Source organism: Castor canadensis, chromosome 2 (assembly GCF_047511655.1).
Source record: "Castor canadensis chromosome 2, mCasCan1.hap1v2, whole genome shotgun sequence".
NCBI lineage: Eukaryota > Metazoa > Chordata > Mammalia > Rodentia > Castoridae > Castor > Castor canadensis.
The window spans coordinates 143,865,658-143,889,850 of NC_133387.1; the positions used below are offsets into that span (position 1 = coordinate 143,865,658).

A 24,193-nucleotide genomic window follows, 5' to 3' on the forward strand; every position below is an offset into this window, starting at 1 on the left:
ACTCTGTGTGAAGTTATGTGGAAATGAGAAAGATTCACAAAACCCCTCCTTCAGGAGAGAATGTCTTTGATAAATGCAGCATTGCTTCTGGTTTCCACAGGACATTGACATTGTGGCCTTCCTTTCTATTTTCAATGATTCCCAGAACATCTGAACTGTGATGCTTGCCTCAGATTTACAGATTTTCATCCTAATACCTTGTTTACTTTTTTGGGGCAGAAAAGCTTGCACTAATTGCTCTCCATGGTGGCTAATCTTTTGAAGAGCTTGATTTTACCTTATATACATAAGCTTTGCAAAGGAATGTTTACAAAGAAATCGGGAAATACAACTCAAAAAAAAGAGAATCAGCAGCAGAAAAAGGATCAAGGTTTTCCTATTGCCAGCCAGACCAACCTCCCCAAATTTTCTAATACCTTAAAAAGCACTGTAAAGAAGTTCGCAAAGTGTTCAACTACTCGCAATTTATCTACTGAAGAAGACGAGGCTAACAAAGACTTTTCTCTCTCACCAACATTCAGTTACCGGGTAGCTATTGCCAATGGCCTGCAGAGGAATACTAATGTAACCAGTGGTGAGCGTGAGGATCTACTTCAAGAGTTCTCTTCAATTGAGAGTTCCTACTCAGAATCACTAAATGAACTAAGGAGCAGTACAATAAACCAGGTGGAGTCAGTACACACCATGCCTGTTAGACGCAATAGAAAGAGTTCAAGCAGCCTAGCTCCCTCTGAGGGCAGCTCTGACGGGGAGCGCACTCTACATAGCTTAAAACTAGGCGCTTTACGAAAACTGAGGAAATGGAAGAAGAGTCAAGAGTGTGTGTCCTCAGATTCAGAGTTGAGCACCATGAAGAAAACATGGGGAATTAGAAGCAAGTCTTTGGATAGAACTGCCAGAAACCCAAAGGCAAATGCCCTGGAGCCAGGATTCAGCTCCTCTGGTTGCATTAGTCAAACACATGATGTCATGGAGATGATATTTAAGGAACTTCAGGGAATAAGTCAGATTGAAACAGAACTTTCTGAACTCCGAGGGCATGTCAACGCTCTCAAGCACTCCATTGATGAGATCTCCAGCAGTGTGGAGGTTGTACAAAGTGAAATTGAACAGCTTCGGTCAGGGTTTGTGCAGTCTCGGAGGGAAACCAGAGACATCCATGATTACATTAAACACTTAGGTCATATGGGGAGCAAGGCAAGCCTGAGATTCTTAAATGTGCCTGAAGAAAGATTTGAATATGTTGAAAGTGTCGTGTACCAAATTCTAATAGATAAAATGGGGTTTTCAGATGCACCAAATGCTATTAAAATTGAATTTGCTCAGAGGATAGGACACCAAAGGGACTGCCCAAATGCAAAACCTCGGCCCATACTTGTGTACTTTGAAACCCCTCAGCAAAGGGATTCTGTCTTGAAAAAATCATATAAACTCAAAGGAACTGGCATTGGAATCTCAACAGATATTCTGACTTACGAAATCAGAGAAAGAAAAGAGAAAGGGATACCATCTTCCCAGACATACGAGAGCATGGATATGAAGTTGTCAACTCCAGAGCCTAAAATCAAGAACACTTGGCAGTCACCTGATGACAGTGATGCAGATCTAGAATCTGACCTCAATAGAAACAGCTATGCCATGTTTTCCAAGCCAGAATTTCCAACAAAGGAAAGTACTTCTAGGTCAAGCTCAAAATCACACAGTGCTAGATCTAAGAATAAAAATGCTAATAGCAGCAGGATTTCAAATAAATCAGATTATGATAAAATGTCCTCACAACTGCCAGGATCAAATAACTTGGAAAAGCAAACCACACCCCAATATGCAGAGGCAACACCTCTCTGGCATTCACAAAGTGATTTCTTCACTACCAAACTTAGTCGTTCTGAATCAGATTTTTCCAAACTATGTCAGTCTTACTCAGAAGATTTTTCAGAAAATCAATATTTTACTAGAACTAATGGGAGCTCCCTCTTGTCATCTTCAGACCGGGAACTTTGGCAGAGGAAACAAGAGGGCACACCAACATTATATGACAGTCCTCAGGACAAGCATTTGGATGGGAGTACTCAAGGTGTCCAAGCGCAGAGTGAAATTGAGAATACAGAAACTGTAGACAGTGGAATGAGTAATAGCATGGTTTGTGCATCTGGAGACCGAAGTCATTATAGTGATTCTCAGCTCTCTTTACATGAGGATCTTTCTCCATGGAAGGAATGGACTCAAGTAGAACAAGGGGCTGATTTAGGCTTGGATTCATCTATCCAGGAAGTTTTAGACTATGACACAAACAGTCTATCTGACCAACAGCTAGATGTCTTCAATAAAGACCTAGAAGACTTGGGAAAATGTCACAGTGACTTTCAAGATGACTCTGAAAGCTATGATTTAACCCAAGATGACAATTCATCTCCATGCCCTGGATTGGATAATGAACCACAAGGCCAGTGGGTTGGCCAGTATGATTCTTACCAGGAAGCTAGTTCTAATGATCTATACCAAAACCAAGGCCAGTTGGCCATGATGTATCAAAGTCAAAGTGAACTGCAAAGTGATGATTCAGGGGATGCCCCACCCAAATCTTGGCATAGTCGATTAAGCATTGATCTTTCTGATAAGACTTTCAGCTTCCCCAAATTTGGATCTACCCTACAGAGGGCTAAATCGGCTTTGGAAGTAGTATGGAACAAAAGTACCCAGAGTCTTAGTGGGTACGAGGACAGTGGCTCTTCTTTAATGGGGAGATTCCGGACATTATCTCAGTCAACTGCAAATGAATCAAGTACTACCCTTGACTCTGATGTCTACACAGAGCCCTATTACTACAAAGCAGAGGAAGAAGAGGACTATAGTGAACCAATGGCTGATAATGAAACAGACTACGTTGAAGTGATGGAACAAGTCCTTGCTAAACTAGAAAATAGGACTAGTATTACTGAAACAGATGAACAAATTCAGGAGTATGACCTCCCTTCATATGAAACACCTTATGAAACCCCACAAGATGAGGGTTATGAAGGGCAAGCAGATGATATGGTTAGTGAAGGGGAACTGGAACTCTTAAATGAACCAGCAGCTGAAATGGAGATAAGAGAAGATGAAAACCAAAACATCCCTGAACCACCAGTGGGAATCACAAAGCCAAAGAGAATTCGTCCTTCTTTCAAAGAAGCAGCTTTAAAGGCGTATAGAAAGCAAATGGCAGAATTGGAGGAGAAGATCATGGCTGGAGGTACTTAATGTTTAGATGCTACTTTATGAGCTAATCCTATTTTAACATTAAGTGGTGCTGCTTTAGAGGATGGTCTGCTTTTACTTGGGAGAATTGAGTTTGCATGTTTCCCCTGAGAAATATTTTGTGTTACTCATATAGCTCTCTAACAGGTTGGGCTTGATCATGTAGATCATATTTCAAATACTTCTTATTATCTATTATTATCTAAGCCCAAATTTATCTCCACACACTGTAGACCAAGATTCTCCTGCTAGGTTGACACAAACCCATTAGCAACTTTGATGTATTGATTATCAAGGAAAGAATTGTGAAATAAAGGGTGGTCCCTTCAGACAGCAGCCTGGGGTCTGCTCCTAAATTCTATTAGGTTTATAAGAATGAGAGAAAGGTATAATCTTAAGGAACTTGAGAAAATAGACTCTCAGACTTCACCTGTCCTCCATAAAACAATTTGGAGCTTAATGATTGAAAGAGTTGGGTTCAGAGTCTGCACAGCTAATCCTAAACAGTCCCATGAATGATCACACACTTCCTTGCCAACTGCTGATCCAGCTAAGGGAAAAACAATACATTCAAGACTCCAGATGATGGGTGAGAGGCCAAAAGCCATTCTTTGAGTATCAATTATAGGTTTCCTTTTTAAGAGTGGAGTAGGATTCTCTTCCCCATTATGAAAATGAGAGGAATACCTTATCTAAAATTTCTTCTTAATTGCCAGGGGGAGAAACTTTGGATCGTGTATAAATACATGAGTTTATTGAGATTTTTTAAATTTCTCAACCAAACTTCATCTGCACCCACCCCAATTTTTTATCATTTATTGTATGTATATGTTTATTACTATATTTTAGGATCATTTATTATCTCATTTTCATGAATTATACATTGTCAATGTTTTCCTTGATTGTGCAATTTCATCTTTAACTAAAATATTTACTCTATATGATATTTCACAAAATATATATTTATGTGATTAAGCCTTACCTGCTATTATGGAGTAATATAATAATTTACATAGTCAGTAGTTGATTGTGGCTTCTTTCTCTCAGATAAGACACTCTTCCTATTTGGTTGATATGGGTTGATTAGTGAATAATCAAATACATTTATTGTTTAGCTGTTTCAGGACCTAAGAGAATTAAAATAACAATTAGTTTTCTCTGCTCTAAAAATCCATCTGTAGAAAACAACACAGCCTATGTAATTTATTTAAAAACAACATAAATTGAGGGGACTTGGGGTGCACTGGCTGTGATTTTTTATTTATTTCAGAATGGGAGTAATTCTTTTATCCTTAAGACTGACTGATTTGAAAATGTAAACTACTTAAATGTTATCTAAATATAATTCATGTTAGTATCTGTCTCATATAACAGAAATGTATGATAGAGGTCTTTTCTCTGATGCTCGGTTGATAAGTTCCTGGCAGAGAGCTAGAAGTTTGACATTGTGTTTTATTTGTTGTTGATTCACAGAAGTCTCTCCAAGATAAATTAAGACTAAACGTTATTTTGTGTCTGTGTGTGTGTGTGTGTTTGATGTGATATAACTGATATGTGTTTAATGTCAACTTGTTAGGTATCTGTGGGAACATGATAAATAGAACAGGACCATAAACTTGAGAAAAAAAATGGATCGTCAATTTTAAGAAACAAACTGTGAAGTATATAAATAATGGCTTAAAAAAAGGAGGAAACATGGTTCAACATGGATGAAACTTGAAGACATTATGTGGAGTGAAATAAGCCAGACATAGAAAATAGATTGCGTGTTCTCCCTTGTATGTAAAATTTTAAAGCAAAACAAAAGCACAGTCAGGGCTTAGTGTGGCTAATTAGTAGAGCATTTACCTAGCACGTACAAGGCTTTGGGTCCATCTGCAGCACACACACACACAAAGTAAGTCAAATATATAGAGAGAACAAAACGATGGTTTGCAGGAATGGGGTATACTGGAGGTTGAAAAGATGCGAAATAGCAGATATGTAGGATGAACCAAGCTTAGGGATCTACTGTACACTATAAGGACAATAGTTAATAACAATTAATTGTATTATGGATTTTTGTTAAATGAGAAGACTCTAGCTGTTCTTGACATATGTGTACACACACAAGGATAACTATGTGCGCAGATGAATGTATTGATTTATTTCACTATAATATTTCACTACCTATACATATCTTATTATATTGTGTATTTTAAATATACAAAAAATTTATTAAAAAATTAAATTTAGAGACCGGCCTGGGCAAAAAGTTAGTGAGACCTCTCCATCTCAACAAAAAAGCTGGACATGGTGTCTCTCAAATATAATCCCAGCTTCTGCGTAGGAGAAGTCACTGTCTGGGGCTGACTTTAGGCAAAAACACAATACTCTACCCGAAAAATAACTAAAGCAAAAATGGGTTGCAGGGTGTGGCACAAGTGGTATAGTACCTGCCTAGTAGGTGCTAAGCCCTGAGTTCAAATACCAATACTGCCAAAAATAATTAAAAAATAAAAATTAGCAGGCCTCTACAAAGTAGATTGTTATGGTAATGCCCCTTCAACTAGCTAACAAATTTAGCAGTCCAGTGGTACTTCTTAGAAAACACAAACACACTTAGTTACCCATGTGCCACCAATGTAAGAGTCTAAATCAGAGAAAATAATCTTCTACCATATTCCTGCTACAGTGGACTCAGACCCCTCCACCATCTTGGAACATTACTTGTTGTCATTTTGTGAGCCAACTTTGAATGGGATCTGTTGGATATCATTTGTGCTAAAGGAAATTGGCATACACATCTTTAAGATACTCTCTGGTTGCTGAAAGGCACCAGATTGACTACCCAGGAGGCTGCAGTAGCCTAGATTTTAAAGGCCATCTCAGCTCCCCTTGGCAGCAGTCAGGAAGTTTCCCCATCCTGTGCTACCAATATGCTCCTGAAGAAAGGGCAGCCAAAGAAGGGCATTTTCCAAGCCCTTTCCCTGCTCAGAGCATCCCGTGAGGTGCCAATTGTCAGGATGGTTTTGCCCATGGCCATCTGCTTACTGAGTATTGGGCAAAAGTCCAACATATTTTTCTCTTCTTGTCTACCCAGTCATAGTTAGGTACCAATGCTGTCTGTTCTCTATTACTAACCTGGCCAGATTGGACCATAAATATCTTGATGTAAAACTCTCTGTGGGGTGCTTTTTCTCTGATAGAGCTTTATAAAATAATAACCTCACATACTTGAATTACGTTTTCTAATTCTTCAGGGTCTGAAAGACAAGAAAAGCCTAATGTTTGTAGCTATGGATATTTGATGGTACTATTTCTGAGAACCTTCACTTTGAACAGCATTCCAATAGGGTAAAAGATAGAGTATGTGTGGCCAGAAACTTTCCCATGGGGTTGTTGCTGGGCCCTGCTGAGTGGCACCATTTGTGTAACTAGCCCAAAGTCAGCACTGTGGTAGTTACTATCTGATCCCCTACCTCCAACCCTGTACTACCCACCAATTGGAATTAACTATTGCCTCCTCTTGATGCCCATGCATCTGCCTCCTATGGTCCTGGATTCCACCTTATATTTGTACATTTCTCGTTTTCTCTTCTAAACTGTAATCTAGAGTCAGGAGGTCCTGTTTCCTTCATTGTTTCTCTGCACTGGGTCTAGACCAGTCTTTTATCCAGAGATGGCAATGGGTTCTGAGAACTCAGAAGAAGAGTTAGAGATACAAGCTTTACTCAGCATTATTATATACCAGGAATTTTCCAGGCAGCTTACTTTTTTTTTTTTTTTTACTTCTTTCAACACCACTGTGAATTTGATTCCATTTTTATTCCACTTTACTGGTAAGGAAACTGAGATGCCAAACTTACAGAACTTGCTCAATGTCATATGACTAATTAGGGGATCATTCAGAATTGAATGGATACTTATTGTGGTTATTTGAGTAGCCATATATTTCTTCACTTCAAAGGTTTCTTTATGTTCATGTCTTAAGTTGGGAAAATAAAGCAAAAAAAAGTCTGGGTCATGGCTAAGGTGATAGAGTTCCTGCCTAGCACCAGAGGGCCCTGAGTTCAAATTCTAAAAATAGACAAAAAGGTAGGAGGACTTTGAATGTCTTCTTCATAGGGAATTGATAAATGTTTGACAAGGTAGATATGTTTACCCTGGTTAAAATATTATACAATGTGTATACATAATAAAGTACCTCATGACACTCCATCAGTAAGTAAATATTTAGGTTTTTATTTACCAGTTAAAATTTAATTTAGAGAGCAAACTGGACAGTTCTCCCCATTCTTTAAAGAAAGAGAATTCCAGATACCTTACAACTTAAATACATATAGGTGTTCTTTGTTTTCTGTAAACATAAATATTATAACCTCAAGTGTTCATGTTGTTTGCATGTAGTATATGAGAGAAACACCACATAACATGTAGCAAAACCATCTTTTAATGTTACTACTACATTCTCTTTGATGACACAAAAATTTTCCATATAGTTATTGCATAATTTATTCAATTAGCCCCCTACCATTAGACAGTTAAGTTTCTTACAAACTCACAAATAATAGCCCTATCATCTATTTTTGGGCAATTGAAATAGAATATATCTAAGTTAAATTTATAGGGATGAACTTACAGGGTCAAGGGGTTTGTTCCAGTTTATGAGAGGTAGGAACTCATGAATACCAGGTCAATTTCAAGTATGTCGTTATAATAGCAAATACTCAAAAAATTTCTTAAATAGGTAAGCACTGGCCTTCTCTTTAAGCTGTAAGACTGTACAGTGCCATACTAAGTGGAGATTTCCTTAAATACAAATAAAATCTCATCTTTGTTTTCTCAAGAAAAATGGCATTTCTTGATTACATATACTTGAATATAGTGCAATAACTTTTACTTGGGTTTAACAAAAGAAACAACTGAATGTGAAAATATGATTTTTCCCTCATTTGGCTCAGATAATCTCATCTATGATCAGACTAGTGATTGGCTATTTTATGATGATGTAATCTATACATCTTTAAAAGCTCTTTCTTTTACTTAAGTCTCAGGCTTCATGTCTAAGTAGAATGAAGATTTTGGCTAACTTTTGGAGCCTTACTGTCTCCAATTATGAAGAAGTGCTTCTTAAACTTCATAGTGCGTCTGTGCAGAGTCAAGGTTGAAGTCTGACATTTTAGCAAGCTCCCCCAGTAGTTCTGACACAGGTGCTCATCAGAGCACATTTGAAGCACACTATTAAATGCTGTGCAGAAAATATACTTGCCCAAACAAGATTCCTTAATTTCCTTTTTCTTTTTAAATTGGGAGAGAATCAGTGTAAACAAACATGTTCATGATTTTCTTAATAAACAAATAATGATGTGCCAGCCCTTCAGAGTGGTAGGTTGTTACATTTTGCAGAAAGACTTTACTAATACCTACATATTAAAACACAAAGAAGCAATAGACTTATTCCTTAAAAGGTGTGTGTAGATTGCAAATTGTAGAAATCATGTATTTTAAAAATCCCTTGGAGATTTTGCTTTAGAAATCATTTGGTGCATAGTTTTGCCTACAAATACTTCTGCATCATCCCACATTATATCTGTTTTTGTAAAATTGAGGTTTCCTTCTCTTACTCTTCCTCTCTCTGCATCCCCCTCACCTTTTGACCCTTCCTTAAAACCTCACTACTGATAATAATGGAAGCCAAGTTATTTGCAAAATGTTTCACTAAAATGCAGTGCATGGTTATAATCTTTTGGCCTAGTATTGCTTGTTTTTTAGCACTGTAGAATTGCATATAATGTTAAGTAGCTTTAACTGGCAGTAATAATGGAGTATATTTATGGGGATCCAGCGTGATGTTTTGATCTATATGTACATGGTAGGTAGATTCAGTCAAGTTAATTAATACATTCTTCACCTCACTAGTTTATCTTTAAGATATATTTCTTTAGCAATCTTGAAATTTACAATGCATTATTATTATTATTACAAGGCAAATATGTCTTTAACATACCAATTTCATGTCCTTTGGATATATACCTGAAATGGGATTGGATCAGGTGATGGTTCTATTTTACTTTTACCAAACCTCCATACTGTTTTCCAAGATGGCTATACTTCTTATATTCCCACTAACAGTGTACAAGTGTTCTCTTTTCTACATATCCTTGCAAATATATATATATGTATATTAAACATATATATATATAACATAACTTTTTATGTCAATAACATGCAATATTACATATGAGTTGCAAGGAAGTAAAAAGTAAAAGGTGCTCCCAGGTGCCCTCTGTCCAGGCATCGGTTTGCATTTTTCACCATTCACTTCATCATCCACTCTCTTGAGAGAGACAAGAACATATATTTACAGAGATTATGCCAGATTAATCCTAAATGCTTCATTGTCTCTTTCTTTAAAACAATATTTTGTTTTGCTAGTGTTCTGTGAAAAATATTTTCTTTTTTTAAATTTATATTCATTTATTCACATGTGCATACATTGTTTGGGTCATTGCTCCCCCTATCCTCCATCTCCCCTCCAATTCCCCTCGCTTCCAGGCAGAATCTGTTCTGCCCTTATCTCTAATTTTGTTGGAAAGAAAACAAAAGCAATAATAAGAGAGACAAAGTGTTTTTGCTAGTAGAGGTAAGGATAGCTATACATAGACATTTCTAGCATTGCCTCCATGTACCAATGTGTTACATCCCAAGTTAATTCATCTCTTACTGACTTTTTCACTAGTTCCTGATCCCCTTTTTCATGTTGAGCTCTGTTGCTTTAAAGTTCCTGTATTAGTTCCTCTATAGTAGGAACATCAAATACTTTCATGTTTTGGGTTTCTTACCTATCCCCATACTTCCCGTGAGTGCTCACCCATTATCAAGTGACCCAAGTCTAACTACATTGCTGCATTTGCCCTAGATCTAAAGTCCACACAGGAGGGAGAACATACGATTTTTGGCTTTCTAAGCCTGGCTAACCTCAGAATGATGTTCTCCAGTTCCATCCATTTACTTGCTAATTATAAGATTTCATTCTTCTTCATGGCTGAGTAAAATTCAACAGCAGAAATTTATTTGCTCACAGTTCTGGATGCTAGAAGTCCAAGACCAAGGTTGGCAGGGTTGGTTTCTCCTAAGGTCCCTTGCAAGTAGCTGCCTTCTTGCTGTGTCCTCACATGGACTTCCTGTGGTACCTTTCCTGATGTCTTCTTTGTGTCCAGATTTTTTCTTATAAGGACACCAGTCATATTGAATTAGAAACAATCTTCATGACTTCATTGTAACTTACCACTTTTCCATTTGCATTTCTTTCTTTCTTTTTCTTTTGCTATTGGGTTGTTTGAATTCCTTACATATTTTTGTTATCCCTCTCAGATATCCTCCCAATCATGGATTACCTGCTTATTTCTTTGACTGTACAAAAGGTTTTTTTGTGTTTTGATGGAATCCTAGTTACCTGAGCAGAAGCCCAAGGTGAGGAATGAGTCTCTGAAACCGGTAAAAGCCTTATTATTCCAGTCACATTTGTGGATTTAAGTTCGTCTGCAGACAGAATGATTTGATACTGAGTCCAGGGAAGTCAGAGACCCTAACCTCAAGTAGAACTGTTCCCAGCACTAAACTGACTAATTTAGATTGCCTCCACAGACTACAGAGCTAACTGCAGATTAACTTCTTTATCATGCTTTCTTTCAACCTATGATATGCTTCTGTTAAGGAAAATATATGGTATCAAAACTTGTTAAGCATCTCATTCATCACGTTTGGTTCATGCTGGCTCTCAGCTACTTCCAAAAATGAAAGAAACCTTTAGAGGCTAAAAATGATTGACAGTTGGCAGATTAAAAAATTGTTAGCTGGGCATGGTTGTATATATCTGTAAACTTAGCTACTGGGTCAGGGGATGGGAGGCAGAGACAAGAGGATTGTGAGTTTGAGACCAGACTAGTTAGCAAGGCTGAATCTCAAAATTCAAATAAAAATAAAAGGGCTAGGGGTTTAGTTAAGTGGTAGAGCTCTTGCCTGGCAAGTACAAAGCCTAAACCTCTATCTCGAGTATAGTACAAACAAAACAAACTGTGGTGTGACTCTATAAGCAATACCAAAAGACCCCAAAGATACTTTTAGCAATGTCACTCTGTTTAAATATATCTCTTTCCATCTCACTAGCTTCAACTGTCTTCAATGCCTTCAGCTTATCTTTCACTTTCTCCCTTATTCAACCATGATGATTTAATTAAGGTTAGTCCTGATTTTGATGTATGAAATTTGACATGTATGTACATTTAATGAAGCAGTAATACAAAAACACATACTTTCATCAACTTTCTTACAAACTCATGAGGTTCATAGCTTAATAATGGGTAACATTTTCTGAGTACGTTATTATGTGCCAAATGCTATTCTAAATATTTCTACTATATTAAATTATATAATTTTCATGATAACCCTGTGAAAAAGGTACTGTTATCAACTATATTTTGTTGGTGAGGAATAAACTGGCAATTTACCTACAGAGAGGAAAAAAAGGCAAGAGGAGTAGAGTCAGGATTTAGACTTTGGTGTTATTCTTCAAGATTCTGTATGTCTGAATTCTAGCCTCATTTAAGGTTTCAGAACTTAAGTATTGGTATTCAACTTTATAAGGTGGAGGAAGAGAGGTATCAAAATGCTGATTTTCCCAATAGCCCAAATTTGTCAGCATATGCAGTTACCAACTATTCTCCCCAATCATGGGCCAGCACTCAGGCTCTCAAACCTTTCTCCCCTTATATCTGATACCATCATAGACAACATAATTATCCCGGTGTCACTGTGTAACTTGTGATAAAAAGAACTTGTGACTGCCTATTATAGTGGCAACAAGCAGTAAGAGACTAAATATGATCTTATTTTCCAGACATGTAGGTTAAACTTCCTCTCTTCTTAATGCCTTTTCTAATGCTTATTATAGTGTCTTGTGGAAAGTCCATAGTTTTAGGATTTACATTACTGTTCCTTAGCAATTATGGTTGAAGGCACTCACACACATACACTAAGATAAAAATCTGAATTTACTTACTGCTTAATATATGGCATTTTAATTTCTAAGAGAACTGAATAGGAAATACTCATTAATCAACATTAATTGAAATTCGCTAACATTAATTGAATATTTTTAAATGTTTACAATCATATATGTTGAATCATTATAAAAGTCAATGAGACAGACCATAGTCAATGTATTCTAGTCTCTGTTCCCTCAAAGTAATTACCAGTAGTAATGTAGACTATAAAATGTGATGAGAACGGATGTTGGCCCAAGGGATTCAGAGTCCTCCTGTGGGATTCTCTGTACAAAAGCATACTCTTAGCTACTTGTCCATATTTGTGCTTCTTTTTATTATGATGTTAAAGCACCTATCCTGCAATGCAAATTTCTGGGATGTATCAAAGGTATTTCTCTACTGACTTCTAAAATTAATGCTTCTCAGACTCCAGAATGAATGAAACTCATCTGGGCCACCAATTAAAAATACACATTTCTTGATACAATCTCACTGATTCTGATGCAGGGCTACCCTGGGATCATGTTAAGAATGCTTAATAGTTGATAGCTAATGAGGCATCCAAGTCCCTCTTCTTTTCACTCTCTTGAGTGGTATCATTTGCTCCATTGATGAGTTACCATCGGTGTGCAGATGATCCAAATCCATGACTTTGAGCTGATTTTGCCGCTCCAAAACTATACTGTTGTATACTCTAGTTATTAACTCATGGTCTAGTTCATTCACTATTCAATAAATATTTAATTGCCTGGCTGGATATTTAGTATCTAGTGGTAGTAACAAATCACATTTGGTCTTTGTTATCATTAAGTAGGTGAGATTAGGTTTTTTTTTTTTTAACATTTCATTATTGTATTTGAGTAAATTAATTGAACAAGTGGGCTTCATTGTAACATTTCCATACCTGCATATAATGTACTTTGATCCAATTTACCCCTCCCTTACTTTTTTCCCTCTCCCCCAGCTTTGAGTGGGTTTCATTATGCTATTTTCATGCATATAATGTATTTTTATCATATCAACTATACAAATGTATAATTTTAAACTTTGATTACTGCTATAGAAGTAAATGCAAAGTATTTAAAGAGCCTATTATGGTTTATAGGCTAGAGAAGGCTTCCCTGAGGAAATGATATTAGATGTGAGATCTGAAGAGTAAATACATTGAACTAGGCTGAGAGAAAGGGACAAGACCATTTCATGCAGAGAAAGTGGCATAGGCCAAAGTCTTGTAGCAAAAATAGCTTGACATGACATATTTGAGAATTAAAATAAAGCCCAGTGTGGCTGGAATACAGCAAGCAAGATAGAGAATGGTGTAAGATAAATATGGTGCAATAATCAGAGGCAATTTTTTTACATTTTGGGGATCCTTTGGAGATTTTGGTTTTTTCTCCCAAAAGCCACAGAAAGACATTGAAGAGAATAGCATAATGAGTGGTAGGAGTTACATAAAATAGTTTCCCATGTGGTTGCATAAAATAGATATGTCCTTTTGTCTAATGCTGAGGGCATTTCTTCCACCATGTCCAAATCCTGCTTCTGCTCCTGGTTTCCCTATCTCAATAAATGGCACCACCATCCTTCTCTTTGCTTCTTCTGTCCACACTATACAGTGGATATTTGCCCTTTTTGTTTTGTTTTTTTGGCTGCTCAGTATCTGAGTTCCTTTCTTATCCCTCAGTAAATCATCTCTTAGAGGGAGGTAGCACCCCGTGTTGCACCACAAAGCTAAAGGGAACTAGAAATTCCTTCTCCTCCCCTGCCGCCACTCCTTGAGAAGATGGCAATTCAGTCCCGTGGAGGCACCTGTCCAGGACTTTGAATTTGGAGACACTGATCAAACTAGGGATGAGTAGGAATGATTCATTAGTAGTATAAATGGTTGCAGTTGCCCATTGTTTAGAAACGGGTCAGGCTGAACTGTGGGGAGTCTTGGCTAAGTTCTGTGTCACCTCAAATTCTGTATCTCAACACAGGTTCTCCAAACTCTTAGCTGATTCTATGCTCTACTCAAACTTTTTTTCCCTTTTATTAGCAAAAGTTTTATTATGTGGAGCACACACATCACTTCAAATCCATTCATTTAACAATCCCCAGCAAGTGTGCCTCTTAATTTCATTTCTCATACAGCAAATTCTTTAATCTCCATTCTTTCTTTGCTAGTTCTGATAACTGCTATCTGTAGCCTACACTATTAGGACAACCTTCTAAATTAGTCTTTGTGGAGACGTGCTGAGTTCAGCCCCCCAGTACTAATAAGTAGTCTTCCTGTCTCTGTGCTCTGCTCTCCTTCAATCTGTAAACTTTGTTTATATATATTCCAGAAATGCACATAAATTTGTTGCAAAACTGTAAAAATGTCATATTACTTTTAGGATGGGATCCAAACAAGCAGTGAACCTATGATACTGAAAATATGTTTTCTTGCTCCTGGGAGGTAGATGCAGTGCCTTGTACCTGTGTCACCTTTCCCACTGCCTACCCAAGGCCAACAATGAGTAGCTAAGCATGGTACTTAAGAACAGGGCCTCTGGGCTCAGTCCACAAATTGTATGATCATTAGCAAATTGTTTAACTTCTCTGTGGTTCAGTTTCCTCACTTAAAAATGCAGATAATAGTAGTCAATGTGATAAGAATAAAATACATAAAAACAATATGAGCAGTCAAACCATGACTTGTTTTGATTTTAAACTATTTCTGAGGAATATGAACTGGAAGCCAGATGCTAAATTATCTTCCTATGTATATATCAGTTGAACTAAATTAACCCTCCCAAGTGTATTTTTGGAAGTGATCAATTATTTGATGTTTTTTGGTGATTAGAAACTTTGATAGACTCTAGGCACAGGCATCCTGGTGGAACTGGACACAGTATTAATAGTTATATCTGCTGATGTTTTCATGAAACACAAAAATCATACAACTGCTTGGACACTCTGGCTTGTTAACTGCTTTGCCTTGGGGCAGTATCAACATAGAGAACCACATCCAGCAACATCTACTGAGTGCCTAGAAGTGTGTTAAACTTTAGAGAATGAAAAATCTTTTGATAAAAGATATGGATTCTTTCCTGATACCTTTACCATCTAGTTCAAAGCAATTAAAAATTCTTTCCTGAGCTAATTACATATTATAATTCAATTGTATTTTAAAAATACATTTATTAGTCCCTATCTGTAAGTGTAGCGTGAAGGACATCATGAATATAAGTGGAATACACAGAAGAGAAAATGAAGTAACTGTATGACCAATAGTATTACAATGTAATTATTAACCATTGCTTAGTTATAACCAATTAGTTATTACTAGTCATAAACTGAGAAATAGTTATAAAACACTAGTATTTGTTCAACCCAAAGTATATGACAGTCGAGTACTTTGCATATGTTTTTCTACTGAAGCCTTCACACAACTTCAGGAGGTGCAGTAGATATCTTCTTCAGAACCCCAGTGTGCCCTACTCAACCTTCCTCTGATTTCAGCTGCAGCTGCACAGACCATAGCATACAATCATGCTAAGTTCCATCCTCACTCAAATTTGCACCTTTATCCTTTCAGATTTCTGCTTCTGAGTCTTCCTCTCAGTGTCCCTCATCCAGTAGAGGACAGCAGATAACAACACAAAGGCTACAACTTTCTATCTTTCAGAATTACACACTGGACCTCTGGAGGTCATAGCTGAGTCAAGCCCTGTTTCCTACAGCAGCCACCTCAGTAACACACTCTTATGTTGGATTTTCCTTCTCTGCCTAATTCTCCTTGCCCCTCATTCCTGCTTCCAGGAATATAACATTCCCAAATAAGCATGCCCTTCTCATGTCTTTTTCTCAAGCTTTAATGAATTAAGGCCTGAGGTCATGATTATTAATTTCTTCGTCTCAACAATGAGGTAAAGAACTTTAAGTCATTAAGATTAATTCCACTTACCTAGTTGACTCACCTGAAATAGAGACAGAACTCAAATACCTGCCCCTGCTATTAGTTTTTTATATAATCTCTTGTGAACAATATGAAAGTAATTGTGAAAAAGGCCTAACTAATTGCAATACATATGCATAGATTTGCGAGGACTTAGAAGTGACCTCAGACAATGAGGTCAATTGGATTAGAAACTATTAGTAGTAACAGTAGTAAGTGAGCAGATCCAAATATTTATACATTGAAAAACACTAGAGCAAAATTGGATAAAAGCGAATGGAGATTTCATTACCTTGTTTCACTGATCTTGGTCTATTTGTGCTGCTATGAATAAGAGAACACCTGTACTGCATAATTTATAAGGAACAGAAATTTATTTATCATAGTTCCAAAGGCTGGGAATTCCAAGATAAAGGTATTACCAAATTCAGTTGGATGGTGAGGACTGTTTTCTGCTTCCAAGATGGTACTTTGAACACTGCCCTCAGCAGAGAGGAACATTGGGTGATCACATGGTATAACGGACAGATAGAAAAAGGAGTTAAGCAATTCATTCCATCAACCTCTTTAATAAAGGAATCTAATTTGATCCATGATGGAAGATCCCTGATAGATTAATCATCCCCAAAGATTCCAGTGCTGTTGCATTGGAGATTAAATTTCAATGTGAATTTTAGACGAGGGTAAAAACATCTAAACCATAGAATCTACCTTTTCTCAGTCTTTCACCCCACTCCCAAACTAGGTGGCAATGCTGTGTCTTCCAGTTGTTAGGTATCTGTTAAGCCAGTTGCTATTTTGTCTTTTCCCACCATCCTTCCCATCATTGCTCTGTAGAATGATGCTGATGTTGAGTATACTTGATTTTCAGTTAATAAGCTACATTGCCTGAGGATGTTTGTATCTTATGCTTTTTCTTTTTCCTTGTGGAAGGAGAGATTTTCCTGTTGATAGAGGCATTTTACACATTGGGAAGCTTGAAGGGTGCAGTTTTTGGATGCCAGTGCTTGTCTAGATATCCTGATAGCATATGATTTTAGCAACTGAAGACACATACACCTGAGTTTGAATGAAATAAACTTAGAACAATCTGATGCCTCTACATTTTTAGGTAAAGTGCTGAGAGAGGGACAGGGAGAGAATCAGAACACTAGTTCTGTACAATATTTAGGAAAGGGCACAAGTGTGTGTGCATGCGTGCATAATGACTTAACTGTAGAGGAAGCTGCATGATATTTTTTGAATATAAAAGTTGTACGGGGTATACATTGTGACATTTACATATGTGCTTATATCTTAATTAGATTCACCCCTTCCATAATTCTCCTTCATCCCCTCTCTCCCCCTTCTTAGAACAATTTCAACACAAATACAAAATACATCCACCATATTTGCCTTCCCTCACCCTCTCTGTCTACCTTCTCCCCTCCCACCAATACCTACTCCTGGTCAGGACCTGTTTTACCTGCCTGTCCTTCATTTTAGAGCATACTGATTATTCAGTGGTGTTTCTCCTTGATATTTCAGACATGTATATACCAGGTTTTAATCAGATTAACCCCCTCTATTACCTTCTCTTTCTCTATGGACAATAGTTTTCTTTGATGTCATTTATAGATACAATAGTAATAAGGATCAAATACAGTAAAACTTTGATCTGGTAACATAAAATTAACCTCACTCATGGTCAAGTATGTTACCTATTACATATAATAACATTATTATTGAAACATTATTGTGTGCAAAACTAATTTTCACATATTGTAGATGAACTTTGATGTAAATTTTGTTTTTAACTACACTTGAATTATTCCACAGGTACTTGATCCTTATGGTCTGATGCTTAAATAACTCATAAATGGTTATGGAGTTATTAGAAGAAGGATTTTCTTATGGCAAAGACATGATCCTACATGTCATAAAGTTCAGGGTTAGATGACTGTTATGTTCTGAGTCATATTATACAGTCATGAGTATATTCTTTGATTACTGCACTTCAATTCTGTTGGTAGTTTTGCTTTCTCTGGCACTACTCAATTTTAGTATGTTTAGTATATTTTATTATATTTATTTATATTTAGTATGTTTATTTAGAACAAGGCTGAATAAACATGAAGGATGTTTGGATAGGCCTAGAAGCCAACTTTCCCTACTTCCTGGGTTTCTTCTTTGCAGTGGAAATGCAGACTCAGGTTCAACATGTAAATGACTATGAGTTCTTATTTGTTATACCCTTGAGCACAGATATTAGGTTGTTTTTTTTTTTTCAGCCACTTGAACCACTCAACCAGCTGAGTATTTTCAAGATAGTTTTACTAAACTATTTGTCTGGGCTGTCTTCGAATCACAATCCCTCTGGTCTCTGCCTCTTGGGTTGCTAGGATTACAGGCATGAGCCACCGGTCCCTGGCCAAGATACTAGGTTTTGAAAACTCTTAAAGTATAATGGCAGAAATATATATTTAATGTGGTATTTTTTAGACCCATGGGATTTTAGACTGTAGGAGTCCTTGTAAATCTTTAGGCCAATGCTGTCATTTAACATTTGAGAAATCAGGGTCTGGAGGTCAAATATTTTGTCCAAGATCACACAGGTAAGTGTTCTGGAGAACTTACTAGAAACTGGTTCTCCATATGTGCTTAGCTATAGAAGTAAACACTTACTTGCAATAAAAGGATTGGTAGTTTAAAAATACCTGTTCCTTTAACGATGGCATAAATACAATTAATAAGATTAATAATTGCTCATTTCCTAATTTATAGAAAGACAAATGCAAAATCCTTAATGGTAGAGTGGCTCAAGTAGTAGAATGCCTGTCTAGCCTGCCCTGAGTTTAAACACTAGCACCACCCCTAAAAATACTTAATTTACTTCTGTTTAACAATATTAGATTGCAAATATAAAAATTAAAATTAAAGGATAAGAAAATGTTCAGACACATTTGAAAGAGGTGAAAGACATCATTTCTTTGGATATGTCCTGCTAATTGTCTCCATTTTGATGAGGAGGAAAAAATGAGTCGTTAGTTCATCTTCCCAAATTTCTTATTGTCTTGGCATTGGGGAATTGGAATGGGACTTGGAGAGCATTGACTACAGTTATTCTCCAATATGGATGCTTTCCAAGATCACTTGGGTAAAGTTTTATGTATAAAAGATCTGGATTTTTATACCTAAAGATTCCATTTCGGTATGCCTGGAGAAGGACCTAGAAATACATGTTGATGGTCAAATTCCCCTAAGTTTCTGAAGAATTGCCAAGTTGAAGACCCCCGAATCCCCCATATAACCCAATTCTCTTGTTTCACAGATAAGTAAAACCAGACTCCAAAGAAGTTACATGTCTGGGTCATGGTTGTTTGTCCATATGTCCATCTGTCTGTCTATCTACCTGTCTATCTATCTAACAGCACATGGGGTGTGAAAGAGGAATGTAGCCCCACTTAGGAAATCAACCCAAGTATAAACTTTGTAAAAGATCTCATACTGAGTTGGTTAAGCACATGACACTTACCCTTTCATTTTTTTTTTTTTTTTTTGTGAGCCAAGAAAAGAATTCAACAGCAGTGATCTTTCCAGTATGATCCTGGATTCATAGCCAGATCCTCTATTCTGTACCACTGGTCTTCATATCTGTTTTTGTGCCAGTACCATGCTGTTTTTATTGCTATTGCTTTGTAATATAATTTGAAGTCAGGTATTGTGATACCTTCAGCATTGCTCTTTTTGCTGAGTATTGCTTTGGCTATTTGCGGTCTCTTGTGTTTACAAATGAACTTTAGGGTAGATTTTTCAATCTCTGTGATTAAAGTCATTGGGATTTTGATGGGAATTGCATTAAACATGTAGATTGCTTTTGGTAGTATAGTCATTTTTACTAGGTTGATTCTACCAGTCCATGAGCATGGGAGATCTTTCCACCTTCTGTAGTCTTCCTTACTCTCTTCTTTAGGGGTTTGTAGTTCTCCTTGTAGAGGTCATTCACATCCTTTGTTAAGTTACTCCTAGGTATTTGATTTTTTTTTGAGGCTATTGTAAATGGAATTGTTACATGTATTCCTCAGTTTGTTCATTGTTGGTGTATAGAAAAGCTAATGATTTTTGTAAGTTGATTTTCTATCCTGCTACCTTGCTATAACTGTTTATAGTTTTAGGAGTTTTTGGGTAGAGTTTTTTGGGTCTTTAAGGTATAGGACCATATCATCTGTAAGTAGGGATATTTTGACAGTTTCTTTACCTATTTGTATTCCTTTTATTTCTTCTTATTGCCTAATTGCTCTGGCTAGGAATTCCAGGACTATGTTGAATAGGATTGAGGATAGTGGGCACCCTTGTCTCATTCCTAATTTTAGGGGAAATGGTTTCAGTTTTTCACTGTTAAATATGATGTTGGCTGTAGGTTTGTCATATGTAGCCTTTACAATGTTGAGGTACATTCCTTCTATTCCTAGTTTTCTCAGAGCTTTTATCATGAAGTGATGTTGGATCTTGTTGAAGGCTTTTTCTGCATCTATTGAGATGATCAAGTGTTTTTTGTCTTTGCTTTATTAATGTGCTATATTACATTTATATATTTATGTATGTTGAACCACCCCTGCATCCCTGGAATGAAGGCAACTTGGTAATGGTGGATGATCTTTCTGATGTGTTGTTGATTTCAGTTTGCCATTATTTTATTGAGGATTTTTGCAGCGATGTTCATTAAGGAAATTGGCCTATAGTTCTCCTTTTTGGAGGTGTCTTTGTCTGGTTTTGGGATGAGAGTAATAGTGGCTTCATAAAATGAGTTAGGCAGTGTTCCTTCCCTTTCTAATTCATGGAACAGTTTAAGGAGCGTTGTTATTAGTTCTTATTTAAAAGTCTGATAGAATTCAGCAGAGAATCCATCAGGTCCTGGAACTTTTCCTTTTTGGGAGATCATTATTGCTGCTTTAATTTCATTTTATGTGATAGATCTATTCAGGTGATTAATATCCTCTTGGTTCAGTTTGGATGGTCATAAATATCTAGAAATCCATCCATTTCTTCAAAATTTTCAAATTTATTAGAATATAGGTTCTCAAAGTAGTCTCTGATGATTTCTTGGATTTCTGTGGTATTTGTTGTTATCTCCCCTTTTGCATTTCTTATTTTACTGATTTGGGTTTTTTCTCTCCTCATTTTAGTCAGGTTTGCCAGGGGTCTGTCAATCTTATTTATTTTGTCAAAGAACCAGCTTTTTTGTTTCATTGATTCTTTGTATGTTTTTTTTTGTTTGTTTGTTTCTATTTCATTGATTTCAGCCCTTATTTTTATTATTTCTCTCCTTCTGCTTGTTTTGGGATTTGCTTGTTCTTCTTTTTCTAGGAGTTTGAGATGTAGCATTAGGTCGTTGATTTGAGATCTTTCTGTCCTTTTAACATATGCACTCATGGCTATAAACTTTCCTCTTAGGACTGCCTTGGCTGAGTCCCATAGGTTCCAGTAAGTTTTGTTTTCATTTTCATTAACTTCCATGAACCATTTAACTTCCTGTTTTATTTCATCAATGACCCATTGATCATTGAGCAATGTGTTGTTCAGCTTCCAATTGTTTCCATGTTTTTTTACTGTTGTTTTGTTGTCAAGTTCTAGTTTTAATGCATTGTGATCAGATAGGATACATGAGATTATTTCTGTTTTCTTATATTTTCTGAGGCTTGCTTTGTGCCCTAAGATATGATCAGTTTTGGAGAAGGTTCCATGTGCTGCTGAGAAGAATGTATATTGTGCAGAAGTTGGTTAAAATATTCTGTAGACATCAGCTAGATCCATTTGCTGTATGGTGTGATTTAGTTCTAGAATTTCTTTATTGATTTTTTTGTTTGGATGACCTATCTATTGGTGATAGGGGGTATTAAAGTCTCCCACTACCACTGTGTTGTAGTCTATATATGTTTATAGGTCCTTCAGAGTATGTTTCATGAAATTGTTTGCATTGACATTGGGTGTATATAGGTTGATAATTGTTATTTCCTTTTGGTGTATTTCTCCTTTTATTAGTATGGAGTGTCCTTCTTTATCTTGTTTGATCAATGTAAGTTTGAAATCTACTTTGCCCAAGATAAGTATTGCTACTCCTGCCTATTTTCGGGGGTCATTGGCTTGGTAAATCCTCTTCCAGCCTTTCACCTTCAGCCAGTGCTTATTTCTGTCAATGAGATGGGTTTCCTCTAGGTAGCAGATTATTACATCTTCCTTTTTAATCCACTTGCCAAGCAGTGTCTTTTGATGGGGGAATTAAGTCCACTGACATTCAGTGTTAGTATTGATAGGTATGTGATGATTCCTGTCATTTAGTTGTCTTTGTTGTTTAAGGGTTTGATTGTGTGCAGCTGAATCAATGTTACTCTCTACTTTCTTGTCTTTTCTTCTCCTGTGGATTGGTACTTCCTGCCCTTTCATGGTTTTGTTTGCTTTCACATTCTGTGTACAGAATTCCTTGAAGAATCTTTTGTAGAGGTGGCTTGGTGGTCATATATTGTTTAGTTTCTTCCTATCATGGAAGACTTTTATTGCTCCATCTATTTTGAATGATAGTTTTGCTGGGTAGAATATCCTCAGGTTGAAGTTATTTTTATTCAGTGCCCAGAGTACCTCACTCCATGTTCTTCTTGCTTTTAAGTTTCCATTGAGAAATCTGCTGTGATTTTGATGGGTGTACCTTTGTATGTTATTTGTTTTTTCTCTCTTACAGCCTTCAGTATTCTTTCTCTATTCTCTGTGCTTGTTTTAATGATAATATGTCATGGGAGTAGTTCTATTTTGGTCAAGTCTGTTTGGTGTTCTGGAGGTATCCTGTACCTGAATGGGCATAGTTTTCTCTAGATTTGGGAAATTTCCTGTTATCACTTTGTTGAATATATTATGAATTCCTTTTGCTTGCACCTCTTCCCCTTCTTCAATGCCCATGATTCTCAGGTTTGATCTTTTGATGGAGTCGGTGAGTTCTTGCATATCCCTTTCACAGGTCTTGAGTTGTCTGACTAGCAGTTCTTCAGTTTTTCCTTTATTTTCCATTTCATCTTCAAGTTCTGAGATTCTGTCTTTTGCTTATTCTAGTCTGCTGGAGTGGCCTTCCATTTTGTTTTCTATTTCTGTTTCATTCTTTTTTCTGGTGTTTTCCATATCATGGGTCACTTCCTCTTTAATATTATCAATTTTTGCCCTTAATTCACTTATCTCTCTATTGTGCTCTCTGTTTCACTTTGGTGTTTATTTAGGGCTCCTCTGAGTTCATTTATTTGTTTTTGTGTTTTCTCACATTCTTTATTTTTATTGTCTTAGAGTTTCTTGAGTGCCTCCTGTACGTTTTGGTTAACCATGTCTAGTAACATCTGTATGAAATTTTCATTGATTACTTGCAGGATTTCTTCTTTCAGATGTTCTTGTGGCTTCATTGAGTTCCTTGGTATAGTTTATCTTTGTTTTGTTGGAGTCTGGATCTGGTTTTTCTTCATTTCCCTCTGAATCCTGTGCTCATTTATTTTGTGGGGGAGAATGTTTTCCATCCCTTTTTCATCTTCCCATCATTCTACTTGGTATTGTTTCTGCTCCTGGTCTATGTGTAATTTAGTATTAGCTAATTTACAATAGTAAAACTAACAAAAGCCAAGAAAGAAAGAAATGAAAAAAAAAAAAGAAAGAGAAAAAAAAGGATAACCAAAGAAATCAACAGGGAGGGATGATGTACAATCAACAGTGAACAAGACAAACAAACACTTAAGAAAAAGAAAAAGAAAAAATTCCCAGTTCAGGAACAGTAGAATTTCAGTCTTAGTAGTTCTGGTGTTACTCCTTTAGCATCCAGTCCTGTTTGTCTGCATCTCCTAGGCAGGTTTGGAGCTGGCATTTGGTGATGCTGAAGCCCTCCTGTTTTCTCAGTGTAATGTGGCGTGGAGAAGTTTTTTATAGGTTGGGGGTTCAGGGTTTCAGAGTTTTGTTTCTTCTTTCTGTTTTTTTTTTTTTTTTTGTCAAGTGTGGCTCC

General features: G+C 36.6%; 1 protein-coding gene across 1 annotated transcript in view; it reads left to right on the top strand.

Annotated features, from left to right (window-relative positions):
• Positions 1-236: 236 nt before the first annotated feature.
• Unc13c (unc-13 homolog C) overlaps positions 237-24,193 on the top strand; it is a 541,194-nt gene continuing 517,237 nt past the window's right edge. The window contains exon 1 of the mRNA XM_074065986.1: positions 237-3,232. Within this exon, the coding sequence (XP_073922087.1) occupies positions 244-3,232 (2,989 nt within the window). The 5' untranslated portion in view covers positions 237-243. The remainder of the gene's footprint in view (positions 3,233-24,193) is intronic.